Below are 13061 nucleotides of genomic sequence, written 5' to 3' on the forward strand. Positions count from 1 at the left end.
AATATGGAAAGGGCTGAAATAAAGGTGGTGGTATCCCACAAGAACTCTCCCTAGTACCTGGGTTCAAGATGGCCTGTGTTTAATGGCATGTGCCATAATTGACAAATGTATAATTATTTTAAATATAAAATCTGTTTTATGGATTCTTTTCTAAGTGTTTGAATTTAATAAAACAGTTTTGCAACCTGTAACAGGGCACCCAATTACAATTACCCTGTTACAGATTGCAAAAGTTGTTTATTTTATTCAGATAATGAGGAAAACATCCATAAAAACAGGTTTTTCCCTTTTTTAAAAAAATCTTTAAATAATGAGTTGACATAAACTAAAACATACGTGTCACACATTGTAAGGGCTTGTGTTGCAAATGAGCAGGTTTGAAGGTTAAGAGCTTTGCTCATTGGTAGAAAATGTGCTGATAGAGGGCTACAGTACAAAAGGAAGTATTTCTTCACACAGTGCACAGTCAACCTGTGGAACTCTTTGCCAGACGATGTTGTGAAGGCCAAGACTATAACAGGGATCAGAAAAGAACTAGATAAAGTCATGGAGGATAGCTCCACCTTTGGCTATCATCCAGGATGGACAGGGGTGGAAAGCCATGCTTTGAGTGTCCCTAGCCTCTGTTTGCCAGAAGCTGGGAATGGACGACAGGGGATGGCTCACTCTATGATTGCCTGTTCTGTTCATTCCCTCTGAAACACCTGGCATTGGCCACTGTCACAAGACAGGATACTGGGCTAGATGGACCACTGGTCTGACCCAGTATGGCCTTTCGTACATTCTTATGTACTGGAATATAGCTCTTAGATCTACCAATACTGTTCTTTATGGTTGTTGAACATTTAATTTAGTTTATTCTTTACTTTTGTAGTTAAAAGAGTGGTAGATTCTATTTGTTATTTAAGTGGCATGTTCTGCTCTATATCCTGTACAGAAGTCCTGTGGTTTTGATAACTCTTAGGAAGAAATTGCTGTGCTGTTTTTATTTTGAGCATAAGGATCTTTATTAGTTATATGGTATTTTATTCTTTGTGTTACTCTTTGGTCACTAAATATATTAATAGTGGGTTCATTAGAAAATCAGTACAGTGTTAGTCTTATTTTACTATAAATTTTTAGAGTGTTTCCTGTTAAACGAACTCTTCAGTTAAAAAAATATAAACTTAAAGAGAAATGACAAGCACATTTATGATTGTTAAGCATGGTTATATTTCTTAGAAGAATAGACCTTCAAAGGGTATAGGCATGGGTCTCTTATCCTTGGCAAGATTTTGTAGTATAATATAAAGATGGATATTATGTAAGCTAAGATCTTAAAACAACAAAAACTTCAGTAAAGAAAGGTGAGTGTGTGTGTTGGTTTGTTTTGTTTTTGTGTTCGCGCGCGCACTGGTTTGTGAGGGCTGGATTAGGCCAGGCAGGCCCAATCAGCCATTAAGCAGCAAATGAGTGAGATGTAGGTTGGGTGGCGAGCCTTGATTAGAGGGAAGCTCACCTGAGCATAGGTGGACTTGGGCTAGTATGAACCCAGGCAGCTGGCAGTAGCAAAGGCTGCTGAGTGGAAGGCAGTTGTCACCCTCTGTTCAGTAGAGAGGGAAGTAGAGAACGCAGGGGAAGAGTAGGATCCAGGGCGCCTGACCCTGAGGGAAGGGCATACCCTGAAGTGAGCAGGATCTAGAAGGAATGCAAAGCAGGAAGCAGCCTAGGGAGTAAACACCAAGATTAGGGACTGAACAGATCTTGGCTGCATGTTGCAGGGTCCCTGGGCTAGGAACCTGGATTAGAAGGCGGGCCCAGGTTTCCCTTCCAGACACTGAGGGAGTGGCACTATGGCACAGTGAAAGGGAAGACTGCCTGAGACTGCTAGTGAGAAGGGACTTTGATAGGAAACCATATAATGACCTGGCTGGAGGTCCAAGTCATAAAGAGGAGGTTGCAGTTCCTGGAACGAGAGAGGCACCACAGAGAGGGAAAGAGACGGAGTGATGGAGAGTGATCACTGGAAGAGGTGTCAGCCTGGCAGAGCTAATCCCCAGAATCGCCAGGAGGCAGGGCTGTCCTGCAGTGAGTAGAGCACCCTGTGACAACCTCATTAATATTTCTGAATTCTGATGATGTGTGGAATACTAAAATATATTTCTTTCGCTCTGATTTAAATATGTGTGTGAATTCAGTTCTAGGATAGAACATTAACAGTTTTTATAAAAACTAAGCATGTGTCTGCTCCTATTTTAGGTCCCATTTCAGCAAGGTATTCTGCTCAACTATAAGCATATGAGTACTCCCATCGAAGTCAAAGGATTATTCATGCTCTTAAGATTGTTCATGTGCATAGTTACCTTTCTGAACTGGGACCTAAAAGAATGGGAATTTTGCCATTTGACTGTAATGGAAGCAGAAAAAAAAGATGTTGCCTTCATTATAAACTGTTCTAGAAGTAAAAAGGTTTCTTCCATACCTTGTGGAAGTAATATCATTCTTAAAAGAATTTTTGATGAAATTCATGTATATAACTATTTTTTAATAATGTAAGAGCATATTCTCTAGACAGAGTATCGATGTTAGAGAGAGAATATGATCAGGAAATTTACACAAATTTCTGATTCTGGAATTTAAAAAAAATCTTGCTTTCACCAAGGCTGAGGGGAATTGTGAAGAGAGAAAGAGAGAGTGCACAGATCAGAGAGGAAGGCTGATGGGGAAGACTTGGGTGCACGGTAGATGACAGCAACATGAAGAGGGAGAGGAGAGTCAGATACAGTGCAGTTCATGAAGAGAAGGAGTGGGAAAAGGGAGGAGGAAGCACACCCAGTCTGATCCATCAAGGGGAGCTTGAGAGGACAGGCCTCTTTGATAGAGCCAAGCTGTAGATGCATGATCATATGAAGGGATCCAGGATTCTGTGAGAGCCAAGAACTGGAAGGAGCGAGATATGAAGAGGTTGTGGATGGCAGTAATCTTTTCAGGGATTGAATGGATATTCCAGAGAAAGCAAGAAAAAGGGAGAAAGAAGGAGGATGGGCTTGGGGTTAAGACTTGTGGCATGAGAAGAGCAGATATGGTGGCAGAGATGGGTGTAGGAGGAGGAAAGGGTGAGAATGGAGGGAGGCCCATAGGCAAATGTCACCAGAGGTGAGGAGAGGTATCTAGATGTGGGAGGATTTGTGTTGGCAGGAGGAGTGGGCAGATGAGGATGGAAAGTGGAAGAGTAGGCAGAGCTGGCGGGAATGATAGAGGGGTGAGGATAACAAGGGAGAGGAAAATGAACCAGTGGAGGGAATGGGGAGGGGAAATTTAAAAAAAAAACACCTTTTTCTTTAAGAATACCCAATTTTGTTATAAACTCCAGTTAAAACAACCTATTGGCATCCTTGAATTATATAAAGCCTAACGACAAAGACTTACACAGATAGAGACTATAGTCATTAATTATAGAGATCGTGATCCTTATGTACTATATTATATATCTATGAATCTTAGTGTTGTTCACATATTTTCCTTTGGTGAAAATGTCATCATTATGGTTATGCTATTCAGTCTTAACCTAGACAAATAACTGATATTCTTTCCATGCTCTTGCATTATAATTTTCTTGCGGTTGATTTGTGGCTTTTGTCTCTTGTCATCCTTTTCTGTTGTCATGTGATCTGCCACTCTGCAAATCAACATAAGAACATAAGAATGGCCATACTGGGTTAGACCAAAGATCCATCAAGCCCAGTATGCTGTCCTCTGACAGTGGCCAATGGCAGGTGCCCCAAAGGGAATGAACAGACAGATTATCATCAAGTGGTCCATGCCCTGTCACCCAATCCCAGCTTCTGGCAAACAGATGCTAGGGACACCATTCCTGCCCATCCTGGCTAATAGCCATTGGTGGGCCTATCTTCCATGAATCTATCTAGCTCCCTTTTGAACTCCATTATAGTATTGGCCTTCACAACATCCTCTGGCAAGGAGTTCCAGAGGTTGACAGTGCATTGCATGAAAAAAATACTTTCTTGTGTTTGTTTTAAATCTGGTACCTATTAATTTTATTTGGTGGCCCCTTGTTCTTGTATTATGAGAAGGAGTAAATAACACTTCCTTATTTACTTTCTTTATATCACTCATGATTTTATAGACGTCTATCATATCCCCCCTTAGTCGCCTCTTTTCCAAGCTGAAAAGTCCCAGTTTTATTAATCTCTCCTCATACGGAAGCTGTTCCATACCCCTAATCATGTTTGTTGCCCTTTTCTGAACCTTTTCCAATTCCAGTATATCTCTTTTGAGATGGGGCAACCACATCTGCATGCAGTATTCAAGGTGTGGGCATATCATGGATTTATATAGAGGCAATATGATATTTTTCTGTATTATTATCTGCCCCTTTCTTGGTGATTCCCAACATTCTGTTTGCTTTTTTGACTGCTGCTGCACATTGAGTGGATGATTTCAGAGAACTATCCACAGTGACTCCAAGATCTCTTCTTGAGTGGTAACAGCTAATTTAGATCCCATCATTTTATATGTATAGTTAGGATTATATTTTCCAATGTGCATTATTTTGCATTTATCAACATTAAATTTCATCTGCCATTTTGTTACCCAGTCACTCAGTTTTGTGAGATCCTTTTGTAGCTCTTCGCAGTCTGCCTGGGACTTAACCATCTTGAGTAGTTGTGTATCATCTGCAAATTTTGTTACGTCACTGTTTACCCCTTTTTCCAGATCATTTATAAATATGTTAAATAGGACTGGGCCCACTACAGATCCTTGGGGGACACCACTATTTACTCTCTCCATTCTGAAAACTGACCATTTATTCCTACCCTTTATTTCCTATACATTAACCAGTTACCGATCCATGAGAAAACCTTCCCTCTTATCCCATGACTGCTTATTTTGCTTAAGAGCCTTTGGTGAGGGACCTTTCTGAAAATCTAAATACACTATATCCCTGGATCTCCTTTGTCTGCATGCTTGTTGACCCCCACAAATTCTAGTAGATACTTTTTTAGATATAAACTTTTATGGGAGAAGGGAGTAGGGACTTCTCTAATACAAATACAAGACATTGCACATTTGATACAGGTCATAGTCTGTCCTCATATACTTTGGTACAATTTCCATTGAAATAAAGGGAATATGTGAAGGCAGAATGTGTCTCTCTGAAAATTTTAGTTCTTATGTTTTGTAGGCATTATTCTCTCATCTTTGGATCGAAATAATCTTGTTAACAGATGGGAAAGGAAATATTTGTCTAAATAAAATAGCATTTTACTATTAAGGAAATGAGTTTTATGTAGTCTAAATTGCTTACCAACTTCAACTACATTGATACAAGTCAACCCTCACACAAGGAGGTTGCACTGATTTTAATTACATCAGTTTCTAAACTGGTATTGAACAAATTGGTATAAGTTGTGTGTGTGTAGACAAGGCCTCAGAGAGAGAACTTCATAGATGATATCCTTTGGAAATCTGACTGAAACAATCTAGTAGTAAAAACATTAGTCTCCTTGAAAACTAATACTACTTTATCCCTCAAAACACGATTTGTTTCATAAATTCATAATTCATGGAAATGCAGAATTCACCTCTTTAAAAAATTTCCAAAGAATAATTCCCATGATAGACAGACATGCAGATTTATTCTTACCAAGGTCAGAGCAGTGGACAACTCTCATATAACACTGACATCCAAAGGGACATACTGGAAATATATCAAAAGGAACTTGTTGCAGAATTGGTCTTCTAGTTGGAAATAGAGAGTTATCATCATCATTTTCATCTTCCATATCTTGCAGCATCATATGCTTTAATGTAAAGTGTGAAGGGCCAATGAAATGTTTAGCAGAGCACAAACCCAAGAAGAGAAGCAACACATATTCTTTCATGTCTTCTCACGGAGAATAACTAATCTTGGGGGGAAAAGAACAAAATATAGCCAAAGTTAGAAAATGTAGAACTACAGATAACTTCTTCATACTTCTAGTTTAATTCATCTCTTGTAACACTCTTTGGCCAGAGCCAAAAATGATTCTTACAAAGAATAAGAATGAAGTTGCTGAATAGTTGATGCTGATGCAACAGTTAAGGAGTTTATTGAGCTCAATTAAAAGGTCTCTTGATAATGCCCTGAAATAGGTTTTGAGCGTGGTACAGTGAGCTCCAGACTTATGAGACATGTTGTATGTGAGTTTTGTAGCAAAACTTGTTACAAGTTTTTAGGATATGATCCCAGTTTATTAATCCTCTGATGTCTGTTAGCATTAAATTGCAGTATGTTTTAAACAGACTTACTGTTCCTATTGCATCGAGGGGGATGGGAAATAGTTATATGAGATATAAAATGCATCCATCAGAACATTCTCTGGTCATGTCCTCAAATTTGAGGAGGAAAAAAATCTACAGTTGTAAGTTCTCAAACCCAGAATCAACTTGCCTCTTGTCTTACGTATTCAGATCTAAAGATTCCTGGTAAAAGCCCTGCACTTATTACTATTGTTGCAATGGCATATAGGGAAAGAGTTGATCTTTTATGTGACAAAGATCCAAATGGTATAGGTCTGTATTGTTTAAAATCAGAGACTTAAATTGTACCTGTAAATTAACTGTAAGCCAATGCCCATCCCTGGGAACAGAAGTAATATTTTTATTTGTGTTACAGGAGCACCTGTAGGCCCAAACCCCAAGATTAGGGCACGATTGTTCTTGGAGTACTACATGGACAGAGTCATAGACAGTCTGCCCTGAAAAGCTTACAATCTAAATAGATGAGACTTACGGTTGTAACTTATGGCTGATCCCAGTCCCATGTAGTAATCCAGTGCAGAGGTCTCAAAGATGTTAATCAATTGGGCTATATCCACATCAGAGGAATAGTCTAGCATATGTAGATTAAAAAGTATTTTTTACACTACTAATGCTATTTAGGAATCCAGAAACACTCCCAAATTTCAGACCATCTCAACAAATTACATATATCTTACTGCAAAAGCAGAGACAGATGTTAGTTCATGATGCCTGTTAATAATATGTAATAAATAATTTCTGGGTTTACCTTGTGCCAGATTGATCTCATCCACTCCCCTTGACTAATCCTTGGGAAAGCAGGGAGCCTGCACCATTCAGGCCTGAGCCTTGAATCTTCTGTGAATTAATGCTGAGGCAATTCACATCTCTTGACAATTTCCCCCAGTGCATTGCACACCATATAAATTGAACACATGGGGTGATCAAATAGAACCCTGTGAAATTGCCACTAAGGCTGATGAGCAATTGCTCAGCAATATCTTTTCATGATTCTATTTACGGTAACATTGCAACTACTGAATTATCCCAGTTAGAGTCTGTAAGCAAGTGAACAAAACATTGTGGCCAATAGTATCAGACTGAAGACTGCTCTAAAAGAATCTGCCTGGATGCCTATCCTCTCTCCGAGACTGGAAGAAAGTAATCAACCATTGAAGCAAGTGCAGTCTCAGTTCCATGCCCAGTGGAAAATCATATTGACATGGGTCATAGAAATTGGAGAGTTCCAGATTGTTTCTCTACAGCCTTCTTAATAACCTGCCCATCAAGGTTGTCACTATCTACATGAGTTCCTGAGCATGGCTAAACTGCTTGCCCAAGGAGAGCTAATACCTTTTCCCAAAGAAAACGTTAATAAACAGTCAAAGTAGTTCCAAAACCTCTTATCAGAGTTAATTAATAACATGGAAAATGGTTCCATCTGCTAGATATGTGACTGAAACTCCTTCAGCACATTAGAAATCTTGCAAGCAAAACTGGCAAAAATTAGATACTATGTTAGGAATATAGGAGTTGTCAGTTAGGAATATAGAAATTGCTTCTCACAGTAGACATTACCAGATGCTTCATATTAGACAATTATGGAATATGGGATAAATTTGATTTGTCCCTTCCTAACATGGATCAGCTACCATGGATGTAGCCAATGTTGTTAGAATCCAATCAGTTATGTTCGTATAGTCACAGTGAATAAGAAGCAAAAGTTCTTTGAAATAGAAGCTGTCTGGTTTAATCAGTCACTGAGAATTTTTTAGCAGTTCAAGACTTTCTAGATGCTACAGTGGAGATGAAGAAAGTGCTTTTCTCTTGTACCTTAGCCATGGCATAGGATTTCAAAAACTCTCTCTGCTGTAATCAGTCAGACTCAGAGTATAATATTCACCACTGGCTCCCTGACTTCATCCTTACATGCTTGCTCTCTCTCTAACCCCGCACCACCACCCCAGTGATCTGTGAAGATAGTATACATAAGTAGTGGAATTCAGGGGACAAAAGACCATCATATTTAGTCACTAGACTGTTAATAGAGTGGTCCTCAGCTATGTGATAAGTCTTTCATGGAAAATTCAAACCTAACTGGGTCCACCAATCTGATTAGGTGGATCTATGAAAGAGGTACTCCAGTCCAGGAGCAAAGATAGCTTTGACTTGAAACTGAAGAAGGCAGCATGGTCTAGTTGTTTGGAACACAGAACTGAGATTCAGGAGGCCTGATTTTTGCTCTAATTGTCCACTTACTAGGATATTTAGACTTAATTTGAGGAGCTGAGTGTATCCTACGGTATTCTATGTAGAATCCAAGAGACACTGCTGTAAACTTTGTAATGCATATCCTGTTTATAAGATAATCTTTTTTTGGGATGTAATAGAATTCTTTTGGGAAATGTTGGATGGATGTAGATCCTTGTTTAATTGCTTAATTAAATGTTTAATTGTCTGTTTATGTGTTGCTTTGGCCTATGTTAAATTCCAGTTTTGTGTTTTTGTTGTTTTACATTGTTGCTTTTAATTTACTTATATGAGACCAATGCTTTTTGTGTGTCAGGATCATTGTTCTTAATATTATTGAAACTGTGTGTAAGTATTACATTCATTATACTGGAAGTAACTTCAGAAATCCCAGGGAATATAAAAATTATTATGCTATAATGTAGGGAGGGTATCAGGAGTACCCATTCTTATTCTCTGTCTCAAATGGATGTATAAGTGACAGAAATGTCAGTGGGAAGTAGCACGTGTGTAGCAATTGGCAAATATATTCCATTTGAAATTTCAAATGTTTTTGTGGCGTGAAACACAGTGAAGAGGTATTGAACATTTTCTGCAAAAACACTGTGATTCTTTAGCTCAGTTCTAACTTCTTTACTAATTTTTGTGTCTGCTTAAACCCCAGTAGATTAATATAAATGCTCCAAATGTTTTAATTCATCTATTTTATGAAATATTTAAATAGGTAACTTTGTAATAAAGTATGTGAAATGGGTTACTGTTGTCAAGATAATGTATACCCTCAGCAGTTCTCACACTTACTAATTGACCAGAACACTGAGGGGGAGATTGTGCCCAGATACAGCAGGAGTGGGAAAGGGTACAAGAAGCGTTTCTTCTACTTGCATCATCTGCATAGAGTCCCTATGCTTCCCTGACTTCAGAGAGTGCTCCTTCGCAGCACTTCCAGGAGGACAAGCCACCCCAAATGTATGGGTGGTGAAGTAGAGGGGGCTGTGTGCTCCAGCATCAGGCAGGAAGCTGGTGGGGTGCAGAAGGCATGCCCAGCACTTAGACGCACTGCAATCGTAGTGTTTTCCTTGCACACCCTGAAGCTCTAGAACAGTGTTCCCCAACGTGGTGCCCGTTGCTATTCACACAGAAAGGTTGGGGACCACTGCTCTAGAAGATATTGTGCCTCTACAGACTCCCCTTAGGACACAGTTGAGCCTCTATGATTTGGAATTCTAAAGGCTGTCTGTTTTATCCCAAACCTCAGATTGCCAGATAACATACAGAAGAGATTAACTCTTTTTTTTTTTATGCATTTGTTAGTGTGGTACAGTTCTTGGTATTTCTAGAATATTACATAAAGTTTATGATAAACTCTTAATGTTATTTTAATGTGACTAACGCCATTCAGATGTAATAAAACTTGGATTAGAAATTCCGGTGTAACAGTACAGAAACTTCATAATATTAAAATAGTAAATGTGGATTACAAGAGAAAATACAATAAATCAGTTTGTGGACAGAAAGATGATTTGAAGGCCCTGGTAAGTATGCATATGTTCAAAGAAAAATATTGAAATTACTCTATGGCTAGATTCCAGCAGCAGAAAACTGTAACGTGATCATTGTTTTCTTAAGCCATGACACTGAAGGAGTTAACAGCAGAGTAATCAAGACTTAGTCCTTTTTAGAGCCATGTTTAGAAAGAGCTGCTGTTAAGGTAGTTTGATGAAGGGAGGCAAGTTTCCTAGAGCATTGTTTCTGAAAAGGAAATGTTTAAATGAGCCAGGAATAAAACATTGGTTTTGCTTGAAGACAGGCAGGGAAAATCCTTGTGTTCATTAGTATCACAAATCATTGCTCTGTGCAGAGCTTTTGTCCAAAGAAAGGCAAGATAGTAGCTCTTTTGACCACTATATTTAAAAATAGTTTGGCTTCTGTTAGTCATTGTTCCTTCCCAAAAATAAATGGTTTTATATTTTAACTCTTTGTGTTTCTTTGGACTAATGCTTAAGAAAAATAAAATTAAACAACTTTCTGAATAAGAACATATAAGAAACTAAGATATATTCTGGAAAATACAGCATTATGTTAAAGATACACAGTGCAACTATGAGAAATGCAGACTTAAATAAAATAGCTGAGATAGTGGTTTTTATTTTATTGACTTTGAATAGGGACTACTTTACTTATAACTTGAAAATTAGATGAACATTAATCTATGAGCATTTATGCTATTTTCACTTATTTAAACATCTATCCTGTTCACTATTTTATTTTTGTTTTAAAATCTTTTTTCTGTTATACTTGATAAAATAAATTTTTCATTAAAATGACTTTTAGTAGTATATTAATTATAAGTAATGATTATAGAACAGGGCTGTGCATAGGTTAAAATAACAAGGAAAGATTTATCATATTTTGCTTTAGATGTTTACGTGACAATATAAATCACTTCTTTTCTTTTTATGAGGTTGATTACTGTTTGCTAATCCAGCTAGAGCACTGTTGCTTTTACTCTTTGATTCTAAAATTTCAGTAAACTTGAAAATATTTGAACTACAAAGTATACTATGAAAAATATTTTTACTTTATAAATCATTTAGTACTGCAAAGCACTTATTTACCTAACAGTGTTATCTTCATATAAATATGTTGCTTAATTCTGTACTGCTGTTTAAATGTGAATAGATGCAAAAATGTAACATACCTGGTAAATGTGGCAGTCCTTCCAAAAGCAGTGATAATCCACCGAAGAGGTTTATTTCAATTGTTTAAATTGTAAGTATTAACAAACTTGTTTTGAGTGCTGTGAAATTGAGAGTGGGCATTCCAAGGAAAAATTCAACTTGAAAAGTTCCTGATCTGCCTGACACCCTGGATGATACTTGAGTAAACTGCTTCTACAGATTAGCCCATTTTAGTACTGAAGAAAGACATTAAGAAGACTTGTTATTACTCATGTGGTTTTCATCACTGCTTGTATTACAGCCAAAACTTCTAGCTTAACTCTAGACATCTAGTTAGAAGACTTGGCAAAACCTGAAATATAATAATGGATGGCACCTGGCCATTGGAAGTACAGTGAAGTCCATTCAAATCCATTTCTGATATGAGAACAATTTTTTAAAAATAATTTTTCAGTGCATCATTCCTTATAGAGTGTGGCATTTACTAAAATGTGAACACACATCCATTCAAAGAATAAATAGTGATGATGATCAGCAAGTTATCAAACCTATTCAAAGACTAAAGCTGTAAAATTAATACACTGCTTATCCTTTTATGTAGTTGTATATAGATAAGACATCTTACTTATAGTAAATACCTAGCAACAGACCAAGTGTACACCAGACTTTCTGATTTAAAACCCTACATTATATTATTAAATACAAGGAACAAAGTGTATGCTTTGTTTAAAACAGTAATTTTTTTTTTAGCAAGTTTCAAGGATGATGGTCATTAATGAGAACATTGGAATAAATACCTATTGCGGGAACTTGCTTATGTTAACATAACTCCAGTCTTTAGCTGCAATATGTTATAATCATGATTGGAGCTATAAGTTTAAGCTAGGTCCGTGGAAAAATAGAAATCATTTACATTATTCATACTACAGTATCCATATCAATATAGTTAGAAGCAGGGTTATATGCTCCTTACCTTTAACAGATTGTCTATTTAAAGTGATATGGCACTAACATGAGTTACCTATACTGCTGTTTGCATCGTCAACGTAATTAATGGTTTATGTCCCTCGATTTAGGACAAATTCAGGATTTTCATTTATCCAGTTTTATAGATATGTTACTTTGTCATTACTAATGTAAATGGCTCTTTTTATGTTACAATTCTGATAATCTTGCAAGAGGGGGAAAAAAAGATTAAAAATTCTAGTTCCTTTCCATCCTGATAAAATGTTTGGATGGCAAGGAATTATAAGTTCATGTTGATGACATGTTGATAAGGTTACAGATTTGTTTCAGTAGCACTAGTTATTTTGTCTACTGTACTTTTAAGGGGGAAAAGAAGCAGAGATGCTACACTAACATTTCCAAACTGAAGTTACTATACTAAAGAAAATAAGGCTCGTGTTGCTCACTGCATTGTTCTTTTTTGTATGTTCCAGGTTGATTAGAGTAGATGAGTAATACACCCTTTATGGATCAGTGTTTCCCAAATAGTGAAATTACCTTTCATTAACAATCAAATTCCCACACCAAAAGTTCAATGATACTCCTTTTAATATTTCAGATATGTAGTTCTAGATTTCAAAATCCTATCAGCATTAGAACAAACTTCCTAAGAAAATATGTTGTCTGTATATAGAATGAGTTTGTGTGCATCCATTTACTTGAACAAATTTGGATAAAATTGCTGTAATGAAGTCTGTCTTGGCCCTTTAATAGTAAAAGGGAACATTGTTGAGGTAGTAGTTTGGATAGGAGGAAAATAATTGCATCTTTTTTTTTTCCCCTTTAATAGTGGAGGTTTGGGTAGGGTGATTCTAGCTGAAATAGTTTCAAAATTATGAAGAG

The 13061-nt window shown here is 37.1% G+C and overlaps 2 protein-coding genes across 4 annotated transcripts in view; one reads left to right on the forward strand and one right to left on the reverse strand.

Annotated features, from left to right (window-relative positions):
- ASPN (asporin) overlaps positions 1 to 5913 on the reverse strand; it is a 30210-nt gene extending 24297 nt beyond the window's left edge. Inside the window, exon 1 of the mRNA XM_073352364.1 lies at positions 5648 to 5913. Within this exon, the coding sequence (XP_073208465.1) occupies positions 5648 to 5885 (238 nt within the window). The 5' untranslated portion in view covers positions 5886 to 5913. The remainder of the gene's footprint in view (positions 1 to 5647) is intronic.
- Positions 1 to 13061, forward strand: part of CENPP (centromere protein P) — a 319800-nt gene that overhangs the window by 159775 nt on the left and 146964 nt on the right. The gene's annotated exons all lie outside the window — the stretch shown is intronic.

Source organism: Lepidochelys kempii, chromosome 7, assembly GCF_965140285.1.
Source record: "Lepidochelys kempii isolate rLepKem1 chromosome 7, rLepKem1.hap1, whole genome shotgun sequence".
NCBI lineage: Eukaryota > Metazoa > Chordata > Testudines > Cheloniidae > Lepidochelys > Lepidochelys kempii.